The sequence below is a fragment of the Salmo salar genome, chromosome ssa04 (assembly GCF_905237065.1).
Source record: "Salmo salar chromosome ssa04, Ssal_v3.1, whole genome shotgun sequence".
Classification (NCBI taxonomy): domain Eukaryota; kingdom Metazoa; phylum Chordata; class Actinopteri; order Salmoniformes; family Salmonidae; genus Salmo; species Salmo salar.
Genome location: NC_059445.1, coordinates 4,938,767 through 4,951,405, shown reverse-complemented (window position 1 = coordinate 4,951,405; position 12,639 = coordinate 4,938,767). Strand labels below are relative to the sequence as shown.

The window sequence follows — 12,639 nt, the reverse complement described above, 5'->3', positions numbered from 1 at the left end:
CCACTCCGAGAATGACAACGGTAAATGACTGTAATTAATACATGCATTAACAGACATATATATACAGGCAAATGATGGGGATTAATGGTACATTTACTACTGGTGACATGTAATAGGGAATTAATCAAACAAACAAAAAATCTAAGGGCAAACAATTCCACACAATGAATGCGCAAGAAGGCGGGAGACAGCGAGTCCTTCTGGAGAGAGACTGGCCCTTCTGGAGAGAGACTGGCCCTTCTGAGAGAGAGACTGGCCCTTCTAGGAGAGAGACTGGCCCCCGCCTTCTGGAGAGAGACTGGCCCTTTGAGAGAGACTGGCCCTTCTGGAGAGAGACTGGCCCTTCTGGAGAGAGACTGGCCCTTCTGGAGAGAGACTGGCCCTTCTGGAGAGAGACTGGCCCTTCTAGAGAGAGCTGGCCCTTCTGGAGAGAGACTGGCCCTTCTGAGAGAGACTGGCCCTTCTGGAGAGAGACTGGCCCTTCTAGAGAGAGACTGGCCCTTCTGGAGAGAGACTGGCCCTTCCCTGGAGAGAGACTGGCCCTTCTGGAGAGAGACTGGCCCTTCTGGAGAGAGACTGGCCCTTCTGGAGAGAGACTGAGCCCTTCTGGAGAGAGACTGGCCCTTCTAGAGAGAGACTGGCCCTTCTGGAGAGAGACTGGCCCTTCTGGAGAGAGACTGGCCCTTCTGGAGAGAGACTGGCCCTTCTAGAGAGAGACTGGCCCTTCTGGAGAGAGACTGGCCCTTCTGGAGAGAGAGACCCTGGCCCTTCTGGAGAGAGACTGGCCCTTCTGGAGAGAGACTGGCCCTTCTGGAGAGAGACTGGCCCTTCTGAGAGAGACTGGCCCCTTCTGGAGAGAGACTGGCCCTTCTGGAGAGAGACTGGCCCTTCTGGAGAGAGACTGGCCCTTCTAGAGAGAGACTGGCCCTTCTGGAGAGAGACTGGCCCTTCTAGAGAAGAGACTGGCCCTTCTGGAGAGAGACTGGCCCTTCTAGAGAGAGACTGGCCCTTCTGGAGAGAGACTGGCCTATATCTTCACCCCTCCCCCTCTTCTTGTCTCAACATTTTTTAAATGATACTCAAGATGCTTGATCTTCACATATTTCAGATGCTTTTCACTGACAGCCACAACTCAATACTCAGCTAATCTCTCTATAGACACACACAGGACCCTACACACTACCACTACACACTACTACACACTACAACACGCACACACACTACACCACTCTACACACACACAGGGCCCTACACTACTACACACACACACACACACACACACACACACACACACACACACACACACACACTACTACACACTACAACACACACACACACACTACTACACACTCTACACACACTACACACTACAACACACACACACTACACACACACACACACACACACACTCTACAACACACACACACACACACACACACACACACACACTACAACACACACACACTACAACACACACACACTACACACACACACACACACTCTACAACACACACACACACACACACACACACCACACACACACTACAACACACACACAACACACACACACACACACACACACACACACACACTACAACACACACACACACGCTACTACACACACACACACACTACACCACCACACACACACACTACAACACACACACAACTACACACTCTACACACACTACAACACACACACACTACAACACACACACACACTACACACACACACACACACACACACACACACACACACACACACACACACACACACACACACACACATAAAGGCCTCACCAGGACGGTGAACTTTCCGCTGAGCAGTTCAGAGCGGAGAGGTTCCTCCCCCCTCTGGGTTAATGTTGAAGATGCCCTCTTTAATCCTCGTGTTCTGATTGGACCAATCACAGACATACAGGCAACAAGGGTCAAAGGTCAACCATTAGCACATTCTGGCATAGGTGGGAATTTACAGTGTATCTCGGGACCACACACACACACACACACACACACACACACACACACACACACACACAGCAGTGGCGTCTGGTCCCTCTCAGTACCTTGTATGCCTGGAAGAGGTCTATTGCTCGGGAGACGTCGAACTTGCGCGCCATCAGGAACTTGACGGCGGTTGGCTGGGAGACCAGGGGCTGCGCTGCGGGGATGTTCCCTGCTGCGCACCTCACTCAGAAACTCCTCCACCGCCTGGGGACGGACGGAGGGGAGGGATGGGGGAACAAGGGGAGAGAGGAAGGGAGGTTACAGGGATGAGACCAGACCAGACGAGAGATTGGGGGAAGCATTAGAGGGGGATATTGGAGGAGAGGGTGGGGTTGGAGAGCGAGAGAGAGAGAGGACAGAGAAGGGACAAGTGAGGGTGGAGTTGGAGAGAGAGAGTGAGAGAGATGACAGAAGGGACGAGTGAGGGGTGGGGATGGAGAGAGTGAGGAGAGAAAGAGAGAGAGGACAGAGTACAAGTGAGGGTGGGGTTGGAGAGAAGAGAAAGGACAGAGAAGAGGCAAGTGAGGGTGGGGTTGGATGGGAGAGAAAGGACAGAAAAGGGGCAAGTGAGGGTGGGGTTGGATAGGGAGAGAAAGGACACAGTGAGGGTGGGGTTGGATAGGGAGAGAAAGGACAAGTGAGGGTGGGGTGTAGGAGAGAAAGGACAAGTGAGGGTGGGGTTGGATAGGGAGAGAAAGGGACAGAGAAGGACAAGTGAAGGTGGGGTAGTTATCAGAAGGGGAGAGGACGAGGAAGGTGGGGGTAGTTATCAGAAGGGGGGGACAGAGTGAGGGTGGGGTTGTATCATAAGGAGAGAAGGACAGAGGGTGAGGGTGGGGTAGTTAGTCAGAAGGGAGAGAGGACAGAGTGAGGGTGGGTGGAGTTATCAGAAGGGAGAGAAAGGACAGAGTGAGGGTGGGTAGTTATCAGAAGGGAAGAAGGGACAGAGGTGAAGGTGGGGTAGTTATCAGAGGGAGAGGGGGACAGAAAGACAAGTGAGGGTGGGGTGTTATCAGAAGGAGAGGACAGGAGTGAGGGTTGGGGTAGTTATCAGAAGGGGAGAGGACAGAGTGAGGGTGGGGTAGTTATCAGAAGGGGAGAGGACAGAGTGAGAGAGGGGTAGTTATCAGAAGGGAGAGGGAGAACAGAGTGAGGGTGGGGTAGTTATCCAGAAGGGGAGAGGACAGAGTGAGGGTGGGGTAGTTATCGAAGGGGAGGACAGTGAGGTGGGGTGAGTTATCAGAAGGGAGAGGACAGAGTGAGGGTGGGGTAGTTATCAAGGGGAGAGGACAGAGTAGGGTGGGAGTAGGTTATCAGAAGGGAGAGGACAGAGTGAGGGTGGGGTAGTGTAACAGAAGGAGAGACAGAGTATAGAGGGTGAAAATGGTAGTTATCAGAAGGGGAGAGGACAGAGTGAGGGTGGGTAGTTTAGAAGGGGAGAGGACAGAGTGAGGTGGGGTAGTTATCAGAAGGAGAGGACAGAGTAGAGGGTGGGTAGTTATCAGAAGGGGAGAGGACAGAGTGAGGGTGGGGTAGTTATCAGAAGGGGAGAGGACAGAGTGAGGGTGGGGTAGTTATCAGAAGGGAGAGGACAGAGTGAGGGTGGGGTAGTTATCAGAAGGGAGAGGGAGAACAGAGAGTTGTTAACACTTGTGGCTCATGGTTGAACCCCTGTGTGGTGTGTTGTGCTGGTGCCGACAGTATTCAATGTAACCAACATCCCTAGGAAGTAGGAAAGAACTACCAAGACCAGTCACTTATTGGCTAAATCAACAACAACTCCATCTCTGATTGGTTGATAGAAAGACAGACGGACAGATATAAACACGCCCTACATCAAGTGATTGACAGACATACACTCTTGAGGTCGACCGATTAATCGGCATGGACGATTAACTAGAGCTGATTTCAAGTTTTTCATAACAATCGGTAATCGGCATTTTTGGACGCCGATTATGGCCGATTACATTGCACTCCACGAGGAGACTGGTGGCAGGCTGACTACCTGTTATACGAGTGCAGCAAGGGGCCAAGGTAAGTTGCTAGCTAGCATTCAACTTATCTTATAAAAAAACAATCAATCTTCACATAATCACTAGTTAACTACACATGGTTGATGATATTACTAGTTTAACTAGCTAGTCCTGCGTTGCATATAATCAATGCGGTGCCTGTTAATTTATCATTGAATCACAGCCTACTTCGCCAAACGGGTGATGATTTAACAAAAGCTCAATTGTTACACAAATGTACCTAACCCGTAAACATCAATGCATTTATTAAAATGAATACACAGAAGTATATTATATTTTAACCTGCATATTTAGTTAAAATAAATTCATGTTATCAGGCAATATTAACTAGGGATATTGTGTCACTTCTCTTCCGTTCATTGCACGAGAGTTAGGTATATGCAACAGTTTGGGCCGCCTGGCTCGTTGCGAACTAATTTTCCAGGATTTTACATAATTATGACAAAACATTGAATGTTGTGCGATGTAACAGCAATATTTAGACTTAGGGATGCCACCGTTAGATAAAATACAAAACGGTTCCGTATTTCACTGAAAGAATAAACGTTTTGTTTTCGAAATGATAGTTTCCGGATTTGACCATATTAATGACCAAAGGCTCGTATTTCTGCGTGTTATTATGTTATAATTAAGTCTATGATTTGATATTTGATAGAGCAGTCTGACTGAGCGGTGGTAGGCGACAGCAGGCTCGTAATCATTCATTCAAACTTTACTGTGTTTGCCAGCAGCTCTTAGCAATGCTTGAACCACAGCGCTGTTTATGACCTCAAGCCTACCAACTCCTGAGATTAGGCTGGCAATACTAAAGTGCCTATTAGAACATCCAATAGTCAAAGGTATATGAAATACAAAATGGTATATAGAAAGAAATAGTCGACGCGTCATAATTCCTATAATAACTACAACCTAAAACATCTTACCTGGGAATATTGAAGACTTGAGTTAAAAAGGAACCACCAGCCTTCATATGTTCTCATGTTTTGAGCAAGGAACTTAAACTTTTTTTTTTTTTTACATAGCACATATTGCACTTTTACTTTCTTCTCCAACACTGTGTTTTTTCATTATTTAAACCAAATTGAGCATGTTTAATTATTTATTTGAGACTAAATAGATGTTATTTATGTATTATACTAAGTTAAAATAAGGGTTCATTCAGTATTGTTATTGTCATTATTACACACATATATATATATATATATATATATATGTAAAAAATCTGCCGATAATCGGTACCGGCCTTTTTTGGTCCTCCAATAATCGGTATCGGAAAGTCATAATCAGTCGACCTCTAACACACACAGCCCTACGTCATGTGCTTGAACTGTGTGGACCTTTAAGCTTCCAGTGACGTTGGTGGATATTCAACAACAACATCCGTTCGACACTTGACAACGGATTGTACCAACTACTTCAATAACCAATTTTGGCAAAGGAGTACATAGAAACGTCCCTGGAAAAACTTGCCTCAAAGTGTTAACTCCCGTTACAAATTCACGTTAAGTGGTAACATGATTGATATAGCACATAATGCGTGTTGCTCGCTAGCTAGAGAAGCTGCATTAGTCAAATAACTAAGGTTAGCTAGCTAAGAGATGAGAGGACCGAGCAAGTCGTAGCTACTAGCTAGGGCCCTAAGCTACTCGTCTACTGTTGCCAAATTAGTTTAATTAAATACATGAACTAGTTAAATAAACAGATCAGCTATTTTATATCTGAGAGCTCTCTTTCGTCATCGACGATGGGGCTGTTAACGTTAACTTACAATCTAGCCAGCCAGTTGAATGACGAAAACAAAGTTACTAGGAACTTGGGAGCAAATTCTGTTGAACCTACTGCAGTAAAATGGATAGCTAACGAGCTATGACTGAGACCAAACAAGTACTCAAAGCAAACATGTCACTAGACGTATAACGCAACCTTGTACTGACTTCTGAAAGGAAGTCATATTTTTGGCTCAAATTAAACAGAAATGGCAATGTTCTCTTACTATAGTCACCTAGCTAGGAAGCTACATGTGGGTAAACTCGGTCTTCCTCTCGGGCTAACGTTTAGCTATCGCTAGGTAGCCGTCTGCGTTCAATATGACTGACGACGTTAACTCTCAATTGGAAGAAGAAAAATTAAGTTAGCGAGTTGATTTTCCAGTTCTTCAAAAATAATAATGGGTAACAAATATGAAATATAACCAGTGATATGTAACGTTGCCTAATTATTTGTAAAGCAAAATGCTAGTCAGCCAGCTAGCTAAACGTGAGGCGTCTACTGTGAGTTGCATCCAGACGAGCGTGTTAAGCAGCTAGCTAATAGTAGCATTGCTAACGGCTGTCATAATATAAGTAACGGGCCATGGATATTTACGAGACAGTATCCTCAACAAGGACAACGCTGACCTACAACCTAATCAGACATTGTGTTTATTATGCAAATAATGGGGAAACAGAAGAAGAAGAAAAAAAAAAATCGTAATTTTTTTGGACGAAATCGAGAGCTTTACCATGGTAAACCAAGCCCTTACCAGTTCCTCCTGACTTGTCAAGGCTTCCGCCATCTTGAAGCCTCGGCAACGTCGCGGTTCTACGTGCTCGTTCACGACGATCTTGAAGTCACGTTTCTACGTGCTCGTTCACAACGCAGAAGCCCGAGTGAGGAGGGAGGGGGTTGTCACTATAGTTACCAGAAACACAAAATCAAAATACGATACTAATATCGCAAAAATATGTATGAAAACAACAACAAAATAAGATCTTTGAGGTTATAATTTAAAGTTAGGGTTAGGCAGAAGGCTAGCAGTGTGGTTAATGTTACGTTTAAAGTCATATTTTAAGAAGAGAAATTGGCGTGGTTTAGCCATAATTATGACTTTGTGGCTCTGGTAACTAATGACGACCAGACGCGAAGTGGGTTAGTGCTATACAAAATCCTTGGGACGTCCCTACCCAAAAACCTAACTTTAACCCCAAAACTGTAACTATAACCTTTACCTAAATCTACATTTTAACTTAAATTGTGTTTGTGTGGGGGGTAGGGACGTCCCAAGGAGCCCGAACAACAAGGACCACGGGAGAAGTGCGGAAAGACTACGGGTCGCCAAAGGGCTCATTCTACAAAAAGGTCGAACGTTTGTGTACACACTTGTAATGTAGATAATGATTTAATAAATTCTGCACCATTCTTTATTAAAATGTTATGTGACACAACACATGGTGGAAAAACATACAAGGTTTGTTTTAATGACTTTATGTCCATTTTTTGTGATGTTATTTTCCATATGTGAATCTCTGTCATGCAATAAAAATACAGGCAACAGTTCAGTCACAAAACATCCTGAAAACAATTTTTATTGCACCATCACTTGAGTTGTCTGTCACAACAATTTACATCATATGTTTTTTTGTGTTTTTTTAATTTTTTACATGTTATGCTTCTGACATTCATTATCAAGGAAATCCTGATAAATATTTCCTGTGCAAGACAGTTGGTGATGGAGTGTCTCAGCGGCACCCTAATCCCTATACAGTAGTGCAGTATATAGGCAATAGGGTGTAATTTGGGACACAAACCCACGTCAGAGGGTTTAGTAGAGAACATGTAAATACAAGGTAAGGGAACAGCAGGGACAGATCAGTCTCATTGGGGACACAAGGCCACGCCAGAGGGTTTAGTAGAGAGATACATGTAAATACAAGGTAGGGACCGATCAGTCTCATTGGGGACACAAGACCACGTCAGAGGGTTTAGTAGAGATACATGTAAATACAAGGTAGGGACCAGCAGGGACAGATCAGTCTCATTGGGGATACAGGCCACTCTCTCTGACATCACTTCTTCTGGATGCAAACTACAAGCTCAGGGTCCGAAATGGTACCCTATTCCCCTATATAGGGAATAGGGCTCTGGTCGAAAGTAGTGCACTATATAGGGAATAAGGCTCTGGTCTAAAGTAGTGCTATATAGGGAATAAGGCTCTGGTCTAAAGTAGTGCACTATTATAGGGAATAGGGCTCTGGTCTAAAGTAGTGCACTATATAGGGAATAGGGTGCCATAGGGCTCTGGTCTAAAGTAGTGCACTATTATAGGGAATAGGGTGCCATTTGGGAAACATCAATAGAATGGATGAAATCCTGCCAGAATCACAACGTCAGGGGACCCTATAAAGTCAAGGATCCAGAGAGTGATGTCGTAGTGAGACAAACCGCTCCAGAGGGGGGGTTGAATAGTCAATACAAGTTCTATTGTATTGGTTCTTAATGAACAGTTTCATTGGGTGTGTCTAAAACGTCTTCCTTCCCTCTGTCTCTCACTTCCTGTCCTTCACGAGAGCCTATTAGAAGTCACAGGACAGGTGGTGGATGGTAGACTATCAGGGACTGTATTCATAATGTAGATGGTAGATGGTAGACTATCAGGGACTGTATTCATAATGTAGATGGTAGATGGTAGACTCTCAGGGACTGTATTCATAATGTAGATATTTGGTAGACTCTCAGGGACTGTATTCATAATGTAGATGGTAGACTCTCAGGGACTGTATTCATAACTTATGTAGATGGTAGATGGTAAGACTATCAAGGGACTGTATTCATAATGTAGATGGTAGACTATCAGGGACTGTATTCATAATGTAGATGGTAGATTATCAGGGACTGTATTCATAATGTAGATGGTAGATGGTAGACTCTCAGGGACTGTATTCATAATGTAGATGGTAGACTATCAGGGACTGTATTCATAATGTAGATGGTAGATGGTAGACTATCAGGGACTGTATTCATAATGTAGATGGTAGATTATCAGGGACTATATTCATAATGTAGATGGTAGACTATCAGGGACTGTATTCATAATGTAGATGGTAGATGGTAGACTCTCAGGGACTGTATTCATAATGTAGATGGTAGATGGTAGACTCTCAGGGACTGTATTCATAATGTAGATGGTAGATGGTAGACTCTCAGGGACTGTATTCATAATGTAGATGGTAGACTATCAGGGACTATATTCATAATGTAGATGGTAGATGGTAGACTACCAGGGACTGTATTCATAATGTAGATGGTAGACTCTCAGGGACTGTATTCATAATGTAGATGGTAGATGGTAGACTATCAGGGACTGTATTCATAATGTAGATGGTAGACTCTCAGGGACTGTATTCATAATGTAGATGGTAGACTACCAGGGACTGTATTCATAATGTAGATGGTAGACTATCAGGGACTGTATTCATAATGTAGATGGTAGACTCTCAGGGACTGTATTCATAATGTAGATGGTAGACTATCAGGGACTGTATTCATAATGTAGATGGTAGACTATCAGGGACTGTATTCATAATGTAGATGGTAGATCTATCAGGGACTGTATTCATAATGTAGATGGTAGATTATCAGGGACTATATTCATAATGTAGATGGTAGATGCTATCAGGGACTGTATTCATAATGTAGATGGTAGATGGTAGACTCTCAGGGACTATATTCATAATGTAGATGGTAGACTCTCAGGGACTGTATTCATAATGTAGATGGTAGATGGTAGACTCAGGGACTATATTCATAATGTAGATGGTAGACTATCAGGGACTGTATTCATAATGTAGATGGTAGACTCTCAGGGACTGTATTCATAATGTAGATGGTAGACTATCAGGGACTGTATTCATAATGTAGATGGTAGACTATCAGGGACTGTATTCATAATGTAGATGGTAGATGGTAGACTATCAGGGACTGTATTCATAATGTAGATGGTAGACTCTCAGGGACTGTATTCATAATGTAGATGGTAGACTACCAGGGACTGTATTCATAATGTAGATGGTAGACTATCAGGGACTGTATTCATAATGTAGATGGTAGATGGTAGACTCTCAGGGACTGTATTCATAATGTAGATGGTAGATTATCAGGGACTGTATTCATAATGTAGATGGTAGATGGTAGATTCTCAGGGACTGTATTCATAATGTAGATGGTAGACTATCAGGGACTGTATTCATAATGTAGATGGTAGATGGTAGACTATCAGGGACTGTATTCATAATGTAGATGGTAGATGGTAGACTCTCAGGGACTGTATTCATAATGTAGATGGTAGATTATCAGGGACTGTATTCATAATGTAGATGGTAGATGGTAGATTCTCAGGGACTGTATTCATACACTGTATTCATAATGTAGATGGTAGAAGACTCTCAGGGACTGTATTCATAATGTAGATGGTAGATGGTAGACTACCAGGGACTGTATTCATAACGTCCCTCCCATCATCTTCAACAACAGACAGACTAACCTCTTATCATCTCTGTCCCTCCCACTTCAACAACAGACAGACCTGTTTATATAGCGAATTGCTGACATGGCTTCTGACTGAGGAGAGCATATAGGGGGCGTCCCAATAATATCTCCTTTCTTCTGAAGTGTGCACTCGTTCACTGCTTCTCACAAAACCAAAATCCTTGAATCAAGAGTTCCTCCCTCTACCTGTCTCGCCATCCCCCAAATGAAAACCATGGGAAGTGTGTATGTATGGGTGTGTAAACACAAATGTTTTTATTCTTAGCATCATCATCGTCATCGTGACAAACACATCAAGGTTGTTAGTTAAGGCATGTGCATAGCAGTCCGAGATGTGTTTTAAACCAGAGCAGAAAACACCAGTCAGAGCTGTGTTTTAAACCAGAGCAGAAAACACCAGTCAGAGATGTGTTTTAAACCCGAGCAGAAAACACCAGTCAGGTGTTATAAATCTGAGTAGAAAACACAGAGGGACTACTATGTACACAGTCAATTGCAACCCTCTTCTCATAGAGGTAGAAAGAGAACTCATCAAACCAGGTTATATCCATCTAGAGCCCTCTTTCTACCTCTATGCTCTTTCTCTAATAATGGTCCATGGGGCCAGCCCTGTTCTAGAATCCCCCCATTCTAGAATCACCATCTGTTCTAGAATCAACATATATTCTAGAATCACCATCTGTTCTAGAATCAACATATATTCTAGAATATCAACATATATTCTAGAAACAACATATATTCTAGAATCAACATATATTCTAGAATCAACATATATTCTAGAAACAACATATATTCTAGAATCAACATATATTCTAGAATCAACATATATTCTAGAAACAACATATATTCTAGAATCAACATATATTCTAGAATCAACATATATTCTAGAAACAACATATATTCTAGAATCTACATATATTCCAGAATCTACATATATTCCAGAATCTACATATATTCCAGAATCAACATATATTCTAGAATCAACATATATTCTAGAATCAACATATATTCTAGAATCAACATATATTCTAGAAACAACATATATTCTAGAAACAACATATATTCTAGAAACAACATATATTCTAGAAACAACATCTGTTCTAGATTCCACCCCTGTTCTAGAATCCACCCCTGTTCTAGAATCCACCCCCTGTTCTAGAATCCACCCCTGTTCTAGAATCCACCCCTGTTCTAGAATCCACCCCTGTTCAAGAAGCACCACTGTTGTCAACTGGGGTTTTGCAGGTACAGGGGGTTAGTTTGAGGGGACTGAGGGGTGGTATATTTGGTTAGTTTGTGGGGACTGAGGGGGTTAGTTTGAGGGGACTGAGGGGGTTATGGTCCGGGCGTGTCAGGCGCTGTGAGCGTCTCCGTCGGGGCTGAAGTAGTACCTAACGGGGGGTCCAGGAAGGTCCTCATCACCGTCTGACTCAGGAGCCGAAGGACACGGTCAGGTCGACGTAGCGACGGTCTACAGACGGCTTGATCAACTTCTGCATCCTAGGGGAGGAGGGGCGGGAAAGAGGGAGGAAAGGGAGGAATACAGGAGGAAAGGGGGGAGGGAGAGAGGGAGGAAAGGGGGAAAAAAAAAAGGAAAGGGGGGGATAGAGGGAGGAAAGGGGGGAGAGGAGAATGAGAGACTAAGATTCACAGTGATTCAGGAGGACACAGTGTGTGAGTGTGTGTTTACGTGTGTGTGTTTACGTGTGTGTGTTTACGTGTGTGTGTGTGTGTGTGTGTGTGTGTGTGTGTGTGTGTTTGCTTACGTTAGTTTTAGTCTCTTGTTGTGTCCAGGCATCACAGGAACATAGAGCATCTTTACGCCATGGACCACCATGGTAGGTTCTATCCCATAATTCACCTGTAATACAGTCAACACTATGGTAGGATATATCCCATAATTCACCTGTAATACAGTCAACACTATGGTAGGATATATCCCATAATTCACCTGTAATACAACACAGTCAACACCATGGTAGGATATATCCCATAATTCACCTGTAATACAACACAGTCAACACTATGGTAGGATATATCCCATAATTCACCTGTAATACAACACAGTCAACACTATGGTAGGATATATCCCATAATTGACCTGTAATACAAACACAGTCAACACTATGGTAGGATATATCCCATAATTCACCTGTAATACAACACAGTCAACACTATGGTAGGATCTATCCCATAATTCACCTGTAATACAACACAGTCAACACCATGGTAGGATATATCCCATAATTCACCTGTAATACAACACAGTCAACACCATGGTAGGATCTATCCCATA

The 12,639-nt window shown here is 43.5% G+C and overlaps 1 protein-coding gene and 1 pseudogene across 1 annotated transcript in view; both read right to left on the bottom strand.

Annotated features, from left to right (window-relative positions):
* LOC106602658 (tyrosine-protein phosphatase non-receptor type 9-like) overlaps positions 1-6,737 on the bottom strand; it is a 51,242-nt pseudogene extending 44,505 nt beyond the window's left edge.
* A 4,919-nt stretch (positions 6,738-11,656) lies between these two features.
* Positions 11,657-12,639, bottom strand: part of LOC106602516 (ubiquitin-like modifier-activating enzyme 6) — a 43,920-nt gene continuing 42,937 nt past the window's right edge. Inside the window, 3 exon segments of the mRNA XM_045716352.1 lie at positions 11,657-11,781; positions 11,783-11,843; positions 12,110-12,204. Coding sequence (XP_045572308.1) covers positions 11,695-11,781; positions 11,783-11,843; positions 12,110-12,204 — 243 coding nt within the window. The 3' untranslated portion in view covers positions 11,657-11,694.